This window comes from Herpailurus yagouaroundi, unplaced genomic scaffold (genome assembly GCF_014898765.1).
Source record: "Herpailurus yagouaroundi ecotype Mexico unplaced genomic scaffold, PumYag 140, whole genome shotgun sequence".
Taxonomy (NCBI): Eukaryota; Metazoa; Chordata; class Mammalia; order Carnivora; family Felidae; genus Herpailurus; species Herpailurus yagouaroundi.
The window spans coordinates 68325206-68343256 of record NW_024412395.1 but is presented as its reverse complement, the minus strand read 5'-3'; the positions used below and the strand labels follow the sequence as shown (position 1 = coordinate 68343256).

Below are 18051 nucleotides of genomic sequence, written 5' to 3'. Positions count from 1 at the left end.
CATTTATGAGATGGACATTTAAGGAGGAAGTTCTTGAGAATCTCTCTGAGGTTATCTAGGAAGGAGAGGACACTTGTTAGGTCCTTCCTGCCTGAGATATGGGATCTGAGGGCAATACCAGCCATGATTATCTCAGCAATGTGTTTGCCACCTATAAACAGTGTAGTTTAGGTGGAGTCTGAGATTTAGTTGTCAAAATTGAGTCCAAGATTCTCCAACTAATTTAACAGAGGTTGAAATCCAAAATCATGAACAAATATTGAATTTGGAACTATATATGGAAACACTGGAACAGAAAAATACTAGCAGCCAGTTTTTTTCATAGTTATGTTAAATAACATCAAAAAGAGAAAAAAAAAACAACTTAGAAATGAGACAATGCAAATCTATCAGAAATTCGATCTGGACATAAATTCCCATAATGGGACCAAAACTTTTTAAAAAAAATTCAAATCCAAAATAAAATAAACGAAGAGAAAATTGTTGCCATTGAACTGGATATCTAACACTGTAGACACTAGCCAGTGCTAGGTACCCACATTTAAACATAGTTAAATATATATATTCTCTGGGAAGATTTCGGTTCACACGGTACTTTCGTACATATTGTTTTTCACGCATTCGTTCATGTATTGCCTTACTTGTCCCTTATGACAGTAAACTAACTGAAGGCAGAAATCTGGTCTTCAATTTAACAATGTTAAGTAAGCAAACTTACGAGATGTGTTCTTACCCACATGATATACATTATCACATAAAGTGAGTCAAAAATGAACGTTATTAAATAGATCGATGAATTGCTCATTGGTGTGCAAACGCTGTGCATTTGAGTCCTATGAATCTTTAAAATACTTACTACTGTGTTTTCAAAAGGCTCAAAACGTCATGATATTCCAGTGAGCCACAACTCAGATCTTTTATCAACTCCACCTTTTAAAGCCTATCAGCCAAGAAAGCCTTTACATTATTACCAAGCTAAAAAGGCTCTGAATTTTGAAAAGAGGTATTTACATAATACAGTTATTGCACCAGATGCCTCTAGTGAAATCACAAACTACATTATGACCTATGTCACCAGCAGGACCAAGTCCACTGTTTCCACAACTGAATGATATTTGCTTATGCAGCTAAAACGTGTGTGGGCTATAAGAAATGAAGTTAAAAGTAAAGTTCATTAATCCCTTTCCTTTCTTTTCCCTGCCTCCCTTCCTTCATTCCTTTGTTCCTTCGTTCCTTCCTCTCTTAGGCTTCATTTTATGACCAGGAAACTTTGTTATGTAAGTAGCTTCAGAATGTTTCTAACTTAACTAGAGATTATTTCATGAGTAAATTACACCATTTATTTATTTAAAATTATTTATTCTCAGCAAAATCAAACATATCGTTGAGTTTACATAGAAATACAATTTTCAACTGGATCTTCATAAAAATGCACTGGTGAAATAAATGTTCATAATTAATGACCAATTATGTACTATTTAGTCATGCCAGTAGCAGAACTGATTACCATTAAAAATTGGTAAAGTAACATGTCTGAAGTGTGCAAATACCATCTTAGTACTCTATTGTGTTACCATTGATAATAAATGGCTGCTAAATATATACCTATTACATAAAGCTTTTTAAAGTACAATAAAAATACAAATTCTATCTGTTAAAAAAAAGCCATTGAAATGGCTTCTAAACATCCTCATTATACAAATTCCAAAATACTATATGACAAACAAAATTATAAAGATTCTTCTTTATGAAACATATACTAACCTCTAATTAAGGTACAACTTAGCAGATAACAGAAAACAAGGCTTATATATACCATAGAACATCATGAAGATACATACAAATATAATATTGCATAAGCATATTTGATTTCTTTTCCTACTGAATATGTACCTTTAGCACTTGACAGAAATTCCCATGAGTAAAATAAAAATCTACTTTTAAGATCTACCCCTAATCTAAGCTCATATTTTCATTAATTTAATCTATTTTTCTTATGATATGATGAACCAAATTTTAAATTTTGACCATAGATTTTTCTTGCACTGAGTACAAATTAAAGGTTGTTACATAATGGGCAAATGCATAGGAAACAAACATTTTTAAGGGTCAGAGCTCATCAACACATTATGAATTAAGTACAAGAAAATTTTATTGTTTATGTTGAACCAAACTGAGAAGCCACTTGGTTTTTGTGAAAAATGAGATTCTGACTTCAACAAAAACAAATACAAATTAAATTTGCTAAATAATATTGATGATTCATAAAGAATAGTTGTCATAGATTTCAAATATCAAAACTAATGGGCCATCACAAAATAAAATTTGATGAGAAAATATCTATGAAAAGGAGAAAATATGAGAAGAATAATATTATTCAGTGAGAAAAAATATAGTTGGTAAAGTATACATGGGTAATAGACATTGCAACCATAGACAGCCTAAATTCCAAATATTTTTTAAGGAAATATTAGCTCAGATGATGTTGAGATGCTTAGCAATGTAAATCCTTATCTCATTAGATAGGTGTCTATCTTATCTCATTAGAAATTAAATATTAAGTGTTTTGCGAAGAGCAAATTTTCATTTTTTCCCATAATCTTTATTTATGAAATAAATAAAAGACTTAGAGTATAACTGATAATAATAGATAACACTATTACTTTGTTTTTGCTAACAAATACTCTATTTGGTTTAATTATTATTGGAAATTATATTTTTGCTATTTTACTTGCTACAAATGACCTCGTGGCATTATATTCAAAGTTTACATTTTGCAATGACATGAACAACATTTAATCCATAAAATAACATCTGTCTAATGGATGGTAACATGTTTATTGGTTTGGATATAGAACATATTTAGCTTGGCATTGGTATATCTTGTCAAGACTTTGAAAGGTATCATTAAAGTATGGCTTTTGGGAATCAATAATAAACTAGCAGCCTGGAGAATGAACACAAATTTCAAGATGCTAATTATTTAGAACTCAGACACAAGACAGATATTTGGGTAATCTGTTTTTTGATTATAAATTCATCTACAAGAGAAACAGAAAGGAACATAAAAGTATGATTTACTTTACAATTAGTTGTTTTTGAAATAAATGTTATAGATCAATAATGAACATTTTACTAAAATAATTTTCAAAAAGTTAAGATTTTCAAAAATATATTGGCACATGAATACTACCTTTCATACAATAATAATGAATGATGTATATGTATAGAAAACAAATTAAACACAAATCTGGATCTCTTGTTCTTGACATCAGCACCTGCTGTCTAATGGGTCGAGACAAAATACTGTGCCTTCAAGAGTTAGTCCCATTTTGAACCCCTCCTGTAAAACAGAGTAAAATAATTAAAATAGGAAATGCTTATGGCAATAATAACAATAATAATAGTGATAATAATGATAATCAGGAAATAAAGAGTCTCTGAATAGAAGTTGAAATCTTCATGCTTTGATCAGCTAAGAAAAAATACGTCAAATGCTGGTTTGTCAAAATTTTATATTGGTGTATATCCCAGACAGTTGTGTACACCCATTAGCATTTTAAATGTTTTAAATATATGTGAAGTTAGCATGCATGAAAGACAAACGAAAACAGAAATATATGGAGTTAAGTAGTTTTAAGACTCACATGTTTCATTTCAATAAAATCTGTAATGCCATTCTACTCTAGTTTAAATTTCCTCTGTTGGCTTTAAAGATCAATATTCATTTAAAGATAGCTAGACCTCAAGTTTGATGAAAGGTTCAACAGAGCCTTATAGTTTTCATCTTTTCTTCCTGGTTGCCACTGTCCAGAGCTAGGTAAAATACTTTTAGTAAACACAATGCCATATCCTATGTGCAGACCACTTTCTAATGGAGGAAGCTTCCTTTACTAGTCCTGCTATTTCTTCTTTTAAAAATTTTTTTTTAATGTTTTTATTTATTTTTGAGACAGAGAGAGAGCATGAGCAGGGGAGGGGCAGAGAAAGAGGGAGACACAGAATCTTAAGCAGGCTCCAGGCTCTGAGCTGTCAGCACAGTGCCTGAGGCAGGGCTCGAACTCACGGACTGTGAGATCATGACCTAAGCTGAAGTCAGACGCTTAACCGACTGAGCCACCCAAGCACCCCGTCCTGCTATTTCTTACAGTTGCAAGTTGTAGCTTTGAGTCTCACTCCCCCTAAGCATGTTTTAGATGTTTCTGGAAGCTAAGTTGTCTCTGACTTATTGAGAGCAAGTACACAATTGCTGTGAAAAGTTTTCTTCCTCCTAAGATGTTGTGTTAAAAGTTGGTGGCAAGGGGTGCCTGCGTGGCTGTCAGTTGAGTGTCCAACTTCGGCTCAGGTCATGATCTTACAGCTCAAGTCCCCTGGAGCTTGCTTCAGATTCTGTATCTCCCTCTCTCTCTGCCCTCCCCTGTTCAAACTCTCTCTCTCTCTCTGTATCTCTCTCTCTCAAAAATAAACATTAAAAAAAGTTAGTGGCAAAAGAGTTTGTCCTCTACTCCAAGCTCTCTTCATTTTTGCATAAGGTAATGGGCTATCTCCAGTTTTCCATCTCCTCTCTCCCCACCCTTGCTCTTAATCTATGCACACTGGCCTGCCAAAGAAGAGAGAAAAAGCAGGGACTCACATTAATGAAAGGAATTGGGGCTACATTTTAGGTTTTTTTGTAGAAGCACGGTGGCAGTTTCTCTCTCTCTCTCTCTCTCTCTCTCTCTCTATGTATACTTTACCTTTCTCTCTTACTAACAGAACTGAAATTTTGTCCAGGGAGGTAATTTGTAATTTGGGGTGACCATGTGACATATTATTGTTGAGTGAAAATGTAAACAGACTATTCTTGTGGAAAATAAAACATCACTCAGAAAGAAGTCTTTTGTCCTCTGTTCTCCTTTGTATTTTATTTCATTAGACTGTATCTACTTGTATGTTAGCCAGTTGTGTATCTCTTTGCATTGCCCCAAATTACTTTTGTTTACAACAGGTGTCTAACATACTTATCTTATTACAAATTCAGTGTGAACATGATCATACAGTAGAAGAAAATCATTTTAAAACTGCAAGCCACACCTCATTTGCTGTTAACATGGAGAATGCTCTTCATTATACCTACATTATAAAGGCCACATAGCAATGCCACTACTGCAAAGGGTTTTCAAAACTTTTTCCCAGAACTTACAGTACAAATTACAGTTAGTTGAGTAAAAGTCAGAGTACTTACCATTATTTTTAAAAAGGCTGTTCTTATCACAAGAAGAAATATTTTACCTTATGTATGCATATATTTTAAACAGCTGCCAAGTACTTAGGAAAGTCAAACTTTAAGTTGAAGATAGTATAAATTAACTAATTTTATAAATATTTTATTTGGATATGTGAGGATCTGTGTCCTAGGTCATCTTCTGGTATGTTAGATAGATAGATAGATAGATAGATAGATAGATAGATAGATAGATGATAGATAGATGATAGATAGATAGATAGATAGATAGAGGATAGATAGAGGATAGATAGATAGATAGATAGATAGATAGATAGATGATAGATAGATAGATAGGCAGACAGTGTAGATATGTATTAACTGTGGAAAGATTTGATACCATACAGTGTTTTAAAATTTTTCTCAGTTCATTCTGAAATTAAACCACTATCACTTCAACTACTTATCAGTGTGTTAGTAGTGTTTCAAAGGCAGAATAGCAATCAAAGTAAAATAGGGATTGGTCACTATTTCAATAATTTAAAAATGTAGATCTCTTACAAGAATATCTCCATAGTGATTTAAGAAGGATCCTTTCGGAATCCCCATAGATGAATTTAATCATCCCCATTAACAGACATATTGTTATATTGCTCTTTGGTTTTCTTTACTCTTCAGATAAAATTTCTCACAGTTTCTAACCTTCCCTCCTAGGTTTCATTTAGTAAATCATGATTTAATGACCACTGAATCTTCCTCAGGTTCCATATCCACTTGAATTTTAAAACTTTGAATGAAAATGAGGCTTTATTTTATTTATGTAGTGATGGAAGTTATCGTAAACTAGTATCACACAAAAGAATAATTTTATTAATATATTATTTATTTTTTCTAATATATTATTAATGATTCACTTTTTATATGAAATATTTTGCCCAGTTGCATGTTTTTATTTTGAAATAGAGAGAAAAGCATATCAAGGAAGGAAAACCACTCTTACATAAGAATTATGAACATATTGAAGTATGTCCTTTGAGTCTCCTTTTCATCTATGTATAGATTTTTTAAAAACAATTTTAATAACAGTATAAAAACTATATATTATATACAACTTTCTTATTTATTTTAATGTATCACATATATATATGTAATTTTTTATATTTTTTTAAAATCTAGGAGAACAAAGTTTCTATATTGGGTTCCCATAAAGCTAATGATTATATAATATTTTATTAATTTTTTAAAAAATACAAGTATAGATGACATACAATTTACATTAGTCTCAAGTGTACAACATGGTGATTCACTATTTACATACATTATGCAATGCTCATTATGCAGTTACCATCTGTCACCATAAAAGTTATAATATTATTGACTGTATTTCCTATGCCTTATTTCCATCCCTGTGATTTATTTATTTTATAACTGGAAGTTTGTACCTCTTAATCCCCTTATTCCTACTGTCTCTTCACTAGTCTTCCCTCCAGCAACCATGAATCTATTAACTTTAAAAAAAATTTTTTTTTAATGTTTATTTATTTTTGAGAGAGAGAGAATGCGAGTGTGTTAGGGGAAGAGAGAGAGGGAGACACAGAATCCGAAGCACGCTCCAGGCTCCAAGCTGTCAGCACAGAGCCCGACGTGGGGCTCAAACTCACGAGCTGTGAGATCATGACCTGAGCTGAAGTCAGACGCTCAACTGACTGAGTCACCCAGATGCCCCTCTATTAACTTTTTAATATGATTCCATTGTATCTAGTATTTTATAATTATTCTTAACGTTAACTAGATGTTTTTGTCCATAGAGATTTTCTTCATTTAGAGTCATTTTCTTCTCAGAATAGACTTCATTGAAGTTTTTGATATCAAAAAGAAATACAAGTATTAGTAACAAATCTCCAAAGGGATGCTATGGATGGACCCTTGCCCATCAATGACTGAGTGCTTGTCCATCATATTTTCACTTGCACTGATCATTAATAAGGAAATAAAATATTTAATTTGCTTGATTAAAATAGCATTTCTAGTTCTTTGTTTAATTTGTATATTTTCTTTGATTAAATTAGACATGTCTGCATGCATGTTAGCCCCTGGTGGTCTGTGAACTACTGCTTTTTTATTTATCTGATTGTTTACTTTTCTAATTATGTGTCTTTTTACTTTAATTATGTGTATGTGATATATTTATAGATTTTTTAAAAGAAAAGAAAAAACTACAAAGAACTATAGAAATTCTTCTGTATACATATTTTACATTTACCTTAAATGTGTACATTTAAAACTAATGTACAAGTTTTTCTTTTCTGTATTAAAATTTCTTTCCAACTCAAAAGTCTGATAAATATTCAATTGTATTTTAACATTTTAAACTGACAATTCTTTCTGAAATTTACTTGGATATTTGTTGTAAGTTACAGCTGTACCTTGATCTTCTACCAAATTAGTAACCAGTTGATTTAACAACCCCTTAATGCAAAATTCTTTCATCCTTCACTGATTTGCCATGCTTCTTTTTTAATGTATTAATTATAACTTAGACGTCACACATCTGGGTTATCATTACTATTTTACTGATTTGTCTGTCAGTGACACATACCAGAAAGTTTAAACTATGTCACATTAAATAACATTATTAATTTCAAACAAATATTTAATTTTCCAACAATTTATAATGAAATATGGCTTAACATTTCAGGTTAACCTCTGACATGCACAAGATATTTTTGTGATTTCCTCTGTAAATTAAAGAGAAAACCCAAACATCTCACTAGGCTTATTAACTCATTATTTATACACCCACTGTTCTCTAATGTTCTTACATTATATGCAAAGATAAAAATAGTAGCCAAATGTGCGCATTAGATTAATTAGGCTTACAAGATTAATAGCAAAAGTTGTCATAGACTTTAGATGGAGAAAATATTATTTTACTTTAGTTAAAGTGACCTTGCAAAAAATCTTGAACTAAGGAAAAACAAACAAACAAAACAACAAAAAAACAGACAAGCAATGAGGTAGACAATGCAATAATGACTACATCATTGAAAAAAGAACTTTAAAATATGAGTTATAAAACCACTTTAAACACAACTAATAATCAGAGACATCCATATGAAACTGCTGTTTGAATATTTATTAAGTAGAGCATGCAAATATTAAGGTTTTAGCTTTAAGGAGTTGTAAGTTGTTTCAAATTATTATGAAAATGATATACCAACCATCTCTGGCGCTACCCACCATGAAAGCAGAAAAGAATAAAAAAGACATTAAGAAAATATTAGAAGTGGCAAAACAAAAACCAAAGCAAAAATACCATAGCTTAACATTACTTAACTAACACATCACTAAATCATTCCGATACAGTGTCTCTCAAAGTTAGTTCCGACAAAAATCTGGAGATGTAGGCTTATTTTAAAAAATCTATAGAAAATTCTTCAGTTTTGTGGAAATTAAAAAACATTAAAAGAAAAGCACTCTTTATGATTTTAATGCTTGGGAACAAACACCACTGTGCCCATGTTTGTGTCTGTTCTAATAAAAGCATTAGCCCCAAGTAGCATAAACCTAATTGGTAAAACTATTGAAAATGGAGAGGAATTGATTTCACATGAAATAAAGTATTCTTGGTAAATAACCATGCACTATTTGAGTGAAAGTTTCATAGTATTTGAAACATAGAAAAGAGGGAGAGAAATTGTACCATCAAACAGGATACATTCCGAAATCAACAGAAGTTGGATATTGGTGGTTTTAGTTTCAGCCAGATAACATCATCCACCTTGTTGAAGTTCTTAATTTATATCAATTTTATTAGGTGTTGTAATTTTGCTTTTATTTAATTTATAATTTTTGAATTAATAGTTGTATCAGAGCTATAAGAATAAGTTACATATACCTGTTTTGGTAAATTTTTAAGAAATGTTATAACAATTTAAGCCAATATAAAGGATTTAAAATAATTTTTTTCACGTACAAGGAAATTATGAATCACCCAACTTGAGAAATGTTGTTTTAACATATGCTTTGAAAATCTCAAGGTGTATGTTAAATAATGCAACTTTGAAGATGCAGGCATTATTATCTCTAAAACAATAAAGAAATTCACATAATACCTAGAAGAGAAGAAGAGTGCTTCATAACTGTAGTCCAAAATGAGTGGAAGGATATTTATATTATCTTTCTAGAAAGGAGTGTTACACCAGTGTTAGATGATCAGAATCCACCATTAATTTTTTTGTCCAGGAAATGAAGCATAGAGAATTCATTGCCTATAAGTGGCAACAATTCCTCTTCACTCAGCCTCTTCCCAATCAGCTTCATATAATTGGTCTTTGCCTACATTCTACCATACACAAAGTCTTTTCAATAAAAAATAGGATATAATAACCACCAAAATATAAAGGACAAATATAAAGAGAAGTCTTTTTCCTGGTGCTTTTAAGATTATTTATTAATCACAGCCCACAATACCTTCAAACTTTCAGTACAATTCAGAATTGAAAAATAAAAGAGGGAGAGAGAAATGGAAACCCAACTGGACTACGTTCCTAAAGAAGTTGTCACTGGGTGCCTGCTTTTTCAATAAGAACCCAGAAGTTATGAGCCATAACTACAACGCTGCTTTTAAAAGAGACTGATTTTACTCTCACAAAGATTTTCCTTCATCTATCCATGTACAATCTGAAATTCATAATTGTTAAAAACTGAGTTGAAATCTTATAAGTCTAGTGCAATGACCCTGCAATTTTTGGATTTCAAAGTAATGAACCATTTAAATCCACGCAATTTTGTATAAAAAAAGAACCAGCTGATTGCCACTGTAAATTGTACTATTAAAAACAAAACAAAACACAATAAAACCTTATCCTTAGCATCTGTAGGAACATTTTTAGGACTAAATATATATGATTATTTTAAAGTAATTGTTTCAAGTAAGTTTTCATAGGGATAATAATTCAAGGAAAGGGTAGTTTTGGTATATAACATTCTCTGTGTCCCATATTAAAAAGAAATAAACCATTTATAAGCCAATCTGTTAAAACAGTCACCTGCATCTCATCTAATTTTGATTGAATATCTGGAGGGAAATCCCCTGCTCCACAGTTAAATGGGTCAAAAGGTTCCGCTCCAAACAGGTCCCGTTCTAAAAGGAGGAAAAATAATTTAGTAAATGAAATGACAGAAAGTGAGTTGAGTGAGTTAGATTTCAAAGGCAAGATTACATAAAGAACTACTCACATAACCAAATGAGCTCCTATCCACACACACTTTATGCTGGGTTTCCCTGAGCTTAGACTAGTTAAACACCAACAAAGAAGCCAAGATCCATTTTATGACAGTATTAAAAACTGGTTACAGAGGATTATTACCCAGAGAGGTTTCTGTGTCTTTAATTAAGACTTCCCAATATCAAATTCACAAATATTTGATAATTAGTATATTACAATACCTACATTTTACTGAAGCAATTTAAATTACAATAACATATTACTTTTGAAGACCTCTATTCCTTACGGATGCCTTTGTAACACAACAGTGAAGCAGTATGTGGGACTGAGCAGATTGGTAAGTAGTTTACTCATAGCTCGTGATACCTTAATCTCACATTTATTGAGAAAAAATGTAAGGCACGTTGTTTCATGTACTATGAAATCGTATCACCTTCCTAAATAAACACAATGGGACAGGTTCTTTAAAAATGTCTTCTATCCTAGAAACAGATTTCCTTTTAGAAGTACCAATAATAGAATATCAATAGCTCTCTGTACATAAATTCTAAAGTATGCATTTTTTAATCATTAAGGAAGCAACAAAGTTAAAATTGATGTTTGTAATTTATAAAATTATGGCCTATTATATGATTTAGAAATTTAAAAATTATGAAACTTCTCTCCTCTGAATCATTCAAATGCAGCCTTAATTGACACAACTTTTAAAAATTATATAGGTGCATGCGAATTTATAATGTATTAAACTTTTCATTTGTAAAAAAAATTATACTCTCAAAATTCAATGCTATGTAAGAAATAATATTTATGTTCTTTCTTCTACCATATCCTCTAAATTATGAACCCTCATTATTAAAGGTTCTTGCTTTTCTAGTTATAACTTTTTTTTCAAATTCATGTATTAAATAAGTAAAAAAAAATTATAAGTTCCTGGTGCTAGTAAGTATTATATAAATAAGAGGGATGTAAAATTTATAATCCAAATAAAGACATTTAAGTTTTAAGATAAAAGTAATACTTCTGACAGTTACACCGGGACAAAAGAGATAAACCAGAACTGTCCTAAACAAATGGAAATGTATTGTCACCTTATACATGACCTATAGGTATTATATATGGGTATTATATATATATATATATATATATATATATACAGTCACCTTATATATATGGTGTTATTATTGTTGTTGTTATTTATTTTCCTCAGTCTGGTGTTACTTAGGCAATACACCAGAACTTGGAGAACAGAGGAACTTTTCTTTGGAGGAATGTCTTGGTTACCCCCATACCACGAGTACATCCAACAATGCTTTTACACATGAAAGATATTTGTGAAAAGAAATGAATTAATAAAAACAAAGTAGAGTTGGCCAGAAGGAATAGAGATTTTTATTACAGGCATTTTATTGTTTGATATGCCTTGAAAAACCTAGACATATCAAATGTCTAAAATGGAACACATTTTCCCCCTTCTCTACTTCTACTTTTCCTTGTTAACAACATTTGGTCTAAAATCCTGAATCATCATTGATTTTGAACTCTCAATACCATCCTGACATATTATTCCTTCTAAATATTTTCAAATCTATTTGCTCTTTTCAATTTATATTTTGACCTGTATTAAAACCCTCTTTTGGAGATCTATGGCTAATTTGCATTTCAAATTCCAGATTGCAACCCAAGTCTATCATATGTGTTAAACAAATGCCCAATGGACTAAATAAATGAATGAATAAATCAGCGATGAATCCAAGGAAGTAAAAAACAGTAAAGGAAGAGATGTGGACACTCACAAGGACAAAAAATACCCCATCATGATATCAGGATATTGGCAACATTTGCTAAAAACACACTATGACATGTATATTATGGATTATTCTCTGAAAAAATATTTTGTGTTGGCACAAAATATATTCAAATGAATTTAAATATATATCTCAATTTGTGTACAAGTTTGACGTATTTTTATAAACTGATTTCTGAAGTTTTCAATGTTATTCTCTAAAATTTATTGAATACTTAATGTGTGTAGTATGCTTGGGTTAAGTTCCACAAGGGGAAACAAATAAATTAAAGGCCCTGACATACTTTAAGCCCTAAGCCAAAACTTCAGAGTTATATTAAAAATGTCTTAATGTGAACTAGAGAGGATGCAATAAAGCATAAGATGTAAAACTCTCTTTTCTTCGATTTCCCTTTGCATGTAATGACTGACCATGGACGTTGGGGAGTATTCTTTAAGTTTCTCTGACATGGTGCAGATCAAAATATAATCAAGACATTGAAAATGAGCTTCTGTTATATGCTTTCTAATCCATCAATAAGAGACTCTAATGTACCTTCCAAATGTATAGAAAGTAAATCAGAAAAGCAATGTATATATAGTATGTTAGATATCAAGTAAAAAATCCTTATATAGGGGTAATAAACAAATCACACAATCCATATATTTACATATTTCTTTAACTAAGAATTTCATATACTCTAACAAAGAATTTAAACTGAACTCCATTAAACATGTTGAAAATATTAAAACCATTACCGCAAGCATTGTTTTTAATCGTTAAATTAAAACATTAGAAGTCTAACCCCAAATACAATAAAAATGTAATTAAATGCTTTTCATCATGATATAAATAACCCCATCTCATTTTTCAAAAAATTATTTCCAATGCAATACTGATGTCTTTGGTAGTATACTCTGAATTATAAAGTAAAATATGATTAACTTATTTGGCACATATAAACATAATTCTTTGGTAATTAACACTTTTAGTGAGCTTAAGATATATAATTTTCCATAAAGTGTTAATTAAACATTTAAAATGTACACAAATACAGCAAAGAATATTGTTTTCTTTAGAAAGCTTACTAATCTCAGTAGATCTACTAGGTATTGGAGGTGGCTGTGTGCCATTGCGGGTAGGTGTTGAAGATGGGTGTGATATTGGAGAAAATGGTATCATATCGAAGATGTCAGTGGAGGGTGACTTAGGTGTCACACTGCCTGCCTGCAATGAAAATAATATGAATTAAGGCAGTATTTCAGGTAGATACATTGCAATGCTATTTCATATGCATATAAAACATATATAAACAACAATAAATTCAGCTGAATCATATGAACTTGACATTTTATAGATCAAAAATAGTTAAATGTTGGCAATTTCATGTGACTTAATCAGTCACACCAAATGCTTATTGGCAAGAAAGCAAAAGAAAATTTCTGCAACCATGATCTCAAAGATGATGGCAAAAATGGTGAGAAAATATTCTACATAGATATAAGAGATTGGATTTTTCTGTATATCTAGAAATAATTGCCATTTGTATCAGAGGATTGGAAATATTAGAAGCTATATAAAAACATGATTTCAATAATAGTTTTGCATAAGATTATGTTTTAGACAGAGATAACTGGACATAAACAATGCATCTTCTTATGACCATTCAAATGCAAATGATAACAACTTTAAAAATTTTTAAAGAGTATATTTTAATTTGTATTAATAACTACAATGATAGCTAATTATTATACTCACTGCAGTGCCTTTTATTCTTGGGTAAGAGTTCATAGTTTTCTATGATAAATAGCTACCTTGTGAAATAAATTAATAATCACTAAAAATACCACCAAAATCATTAAGCTATCTGGGTCAGTCTGGGCCAGGATGTAACATAAGAATGAAACAATCATCACTTTGCCATTCAGGGGGAAAAAACACACACAAATGGGTACACACAATCTATAAAAGAAAGAGAATTCCCATTTTGGAGAAGAATAGTAAGGAAAAACTTGCTTTTCCTCAAAGAACATGAACAGAGATTACTTAAGAGTGTTTCATACTAAAATTAGACTCTTCAGAATACACTTATTTTTCTAAATCACAGATAATGAAGGTAATGGAAGAAAAATAAGGCTGATTGTGTGTAAAGAGTGACAGATTTGCTATTCAGTCAATATGGCCATTAACACATTTTTTTCATGAAGGAAAATTGCTGTCATCTCCTTTTCTTTAATACCCTGCTCACTTTATCAGTCATAAATACTGTCCAAAGACTTTAAGGCAACTTTATCCCTCAGCCCTTTCCTCCTACTCAGGAATAGTTTTCCTAATCAACCCATCCCTCTAGCTGCCCTGGCAACTCTCTCCTCTTTCTCAGGATATAAAGATACTCAAATCTTGACTGTTTTTAAAGCAAACAAATCAGAAATGTCTTTACTCTGTCTCTCTTTACTACTCTAGCCTCTCATGTCTCTTACTCTTTCCCTCAAGGTTAAGCTCCTCAGAAGAGATACTCCTATCAATTGAGACTTTTTTTTTTTTTTTTTGGTACCAAATGCTGCTGAAACTGCTTTTACCAATATCACTGATGACCTGACTTCCCAGTTGCTATATCAGTGGGTCCTTTGAAGTTACCTGTCCTATTTTGTCTTTCTGTGGATATGTACACAATCACCACTCGTTACTTGAAACTTTGATATCAGGTAAAAGGAAGTAAAAATGAATGGCACACAAAGTTGCCAGGTCATATCACATTGATTCTGGACATACCTGATTTTTTTCATTACACTATAAATGGCACATTTTAGTAGACTTTAAAAAAACATATGTGGGATAGTAAAAAAGGCTTTTGTGCTTAGCAAATTACATGAGGTCTTGGGATGCTGCTCTCACTGATTGGCTTGGGAAGGCCACATTTAGAAGGTGGTGGTATTAACAGTCCCAATGACAGTCTGGAATCAGGCGAGTTGACAGGAGTGACAGTAATGGAAGAAATATTTAGACAGGAAGATGAATCATCATCACTACTACGCCAGAAAGAGGATGAGCATCTCTGAAACCCATGTTGCTCATGATCAGACACTTGGTGCAGCAGCTGTAAAGGAATGACAGAGAAATACACTAAGGAGAAGAAAGAAGACATGGAGGAAAAAGGAAAAAGTATATTATGAAAATTTATTTGTAAAATGATATTTTGCAAAAAGGTAAGTAATTTCAAAATAACTTTACTAAAAATTTAAAAAAATAATAAAAATTGTTTGTGTATACTTTCTTATTGCAACAGTCCTCAGATTTGAGAATGTTTGACTATTTCTCACTAAAATTTTACATTACTAGGACTTGAGAGGAAGACAATAAAGAGTGAAGCTTGATGATTTATTTCGATTAGAGCTTCTGTGTAATGACATGGGAAAAGGAAGTATAATAACAAGAAAAAAAGCAATAACTGAAGTAGGAGTAACGTCTAGTAAAAAGTAATGACTTTGTAGAATTTTCAAAAAGGGTTACAACAATCATTTTAAATTTAACACTCAAAACACTCTTTTGTGATATAAGTATTAGTAATTTTATGTCCTTATTACAATAAAGATATGGGAAAATTAAGGCCCATATGTTCTTTGTGATTTATTCCTATAGAGGTTAAATTCAAAACAATCTGACTGCAATTATCACCACCTTCCTATGGGTAGTGAGTTCCAAATGAGAAGATTTCTCAGGAAAGGGCAATCTCGAATTAATGAGATAATAAATAGTTAGATAATCAGTAAGTGGATTGGATCTGGACATCAGTTTTTGGTTGACTTTTATAAGTTATTTCATTGCAGTGTGGAAAGCTACTGTCAAAAGCTGAGCTAGTAACAACTAGGCTGCCAGATGTCAGAGTGGTCAATGAAAACAACAAGCCAAAATGAAAGTAATAATTAAGCCTTTATTCACTTACTGCTGTAGTATAAGCAAGATGCCAGGAAGAAGATGCTGGCCTCATCAATGTCCCATTTTCTTCTCCAGGAAATGGAACTGGACTAAGGTCAGAAGTACAAGTGCAAAAGCAAGGCACTGTCTCTCTAATGAGGGAGCCCTGAACTAAAGGTCTTGCTAGTTTGTTGTTGGTGTCCTTGTTATTTTTGTTGTTGTTGTTTTGAGGGAGGGGTCAAGACAAGAGAAGGAAATGGAGGAAGGGTTAGGAGTAGAAAAGTACTGAGTACTGAATCATAGTGGAGAAAGGAGTCTTCAAGGCCCTCATAAGATGGTCTTGACAGAGGCTTTTTGAGAAGGCCATGGCCAAGGGCCTCCAATAAGGAGACCTCTGAATATAGGCAACTGAGCTAGGAATGCAGATATGTGTAAGAGCATGGCTGCCAGAGGTTGAGGGCACTAAGTCCTTGACTGCAACTCCTCCATTCTATGCACTAAATCTGGCATAGGCAGGGCAGATTTCCCCCCAGTGAGACTCGCCAGGGGAAGACTTTGTAATTGCCTATGACTGGGCTGACAGGATTGGCCCTGGAGCCAGACTTCTAAGCTACAGGTCACACTTCAGAGATTTTTTTTAACACGGATTTTGAGGCAGCCAACACAAATATGGCTTTTGATAATCTCACAGTGAAAGGTTATAACCAAAATTATAGTTAGGAGAACCCACAAATTTGAAGGAAGTTTTTAAGATGGGAGTCACTTCTTCACTCGTTTCTCAAAGCAGAAGACAAAACCAGGCAGTGTAAAGTGACAGATTTAAACTGAAGGGAAGGTTCAGTGTGGAAACAAATCTCTGATGGTCTGAGTTATATAATTAATAACTATTAATATGCATATACAGTTACATAATCATTTTTTTCCTATTGACCTCCCTAATAATCTATCTGTAGATATGTATACATGTATGTGCATGCGTGCGTGTGTGTATATATAATTTTAAAGTCTATTTTATGGTCTACATAGTTTACTGTATAATTTTGTGATTGGTGGTCACCATTTACTTTAAGTGACACTTGTAAGCTCCTTGTGGACAAAGTTTTTCCAAATTTTATCTAAAAGAAGTATTTCCAGGGCACCTGGGTGGCTCAGTCAATTAAGCATCTAACTCTTAATTTTGGCTCTGGTCATGATCTCAGGGTCATGAGATCAAGCCCCACATTGGGCTCTGCACTGAGCATGGAGCCTGCTTAAGATTCTCTCTCTCTCTCTCTCTCTCTCTCTCTCTCTCTCTCTCCCTCTCCCTGACACATGTACACATGTGCATGTGCTCTCTCTCTCTCTCTAAAAAGTAAATATAAATAAATAAATAAATAAATAAATAAATAAATAAATAAAAGAAGTATTTTCTAAAAGACTATATAACACATCAGAGTTGTAGGCATATAATAAGCTGTCAACATATATCTACTGTCTAATTTATACTACAGCACTTTTTTTTTTAATAGACTTCACACTCAGCATGAAGCCCAATGCAGGGCTTGAACCAACAACCCTGAGATTAAGACCTGAGCTGAGATCAAAAGTCAAACACCTAAATGACTGAGTCACCTGGGTAACCCTATATTAGAATAATTTTTAAATTTAAAAATGGAAAATTTTAAGAATATTTATACTGAGTAAACATAATATGATATTAAGTGGAAGTTGTCCTTGGTATCATCTGGCTTATAACATAAGTGAGGGTATTCTATATCATTTTATGACTTATATTGGCCAAAAAATCTTAACCAGATGCCTCAAAACAAATGAAGGCCAAAATAGCCTAACTTATAAGTGCTCTAGTGTTTTATGACAGTGTTAATACTATGCTTTCTACTTGCTCTGAGAACGTATACTTATATAACATGAAAATAAT

The 18051-nt window shown here is 32.0% G+C and overlaps 1 protein-coding gene across 14 annotated transcripts in view; it reads right to left on the bottom strand.

Moving 5' to 3' along the window:
* Window positions 1-1338: 1338 nt before the first annotated feature.
* The window catches only part of GULP1 (GULP PTB domain containing engulfment adaptor 1), a 271761-nt gene continuing 255048 nt past the window's right edge, over window positions 1339-18051 (bottom strand). For 8 of the 14 annotated variants that reach the window (XM_040475605.1, XM_040475604.1, XM_040475612.1 and 5 more), the window contains 4 exons: window positions 15088-15315; window positions 13307-13445; window positions 10255-10349; window positions 1339-3343 (listed from right to left, as the gene is read on the bottom strand). In XM_040475605.1, coding sequence (XP_040331539.1) covers window positions 3272-3343; window positions 10255-10349; window positions 13307-13445; window positions 15088-15315 — 534 coding nt within the window. In that variant the 3' untranslated portion in view covers window positions 1339-3271. Of the gene's footprint in view, window positions 3344-8424; window positions 8436-10254; window positions 10350-13306; window positions 13446-15087; window positions 15316-18051 lie in introns of all 14 variants that reach the window. The other 6 variants (XM_040475611.1, XM_040475614.1, XM_040475615.1 and 3 more) reach the window with 3 other exon arrangements.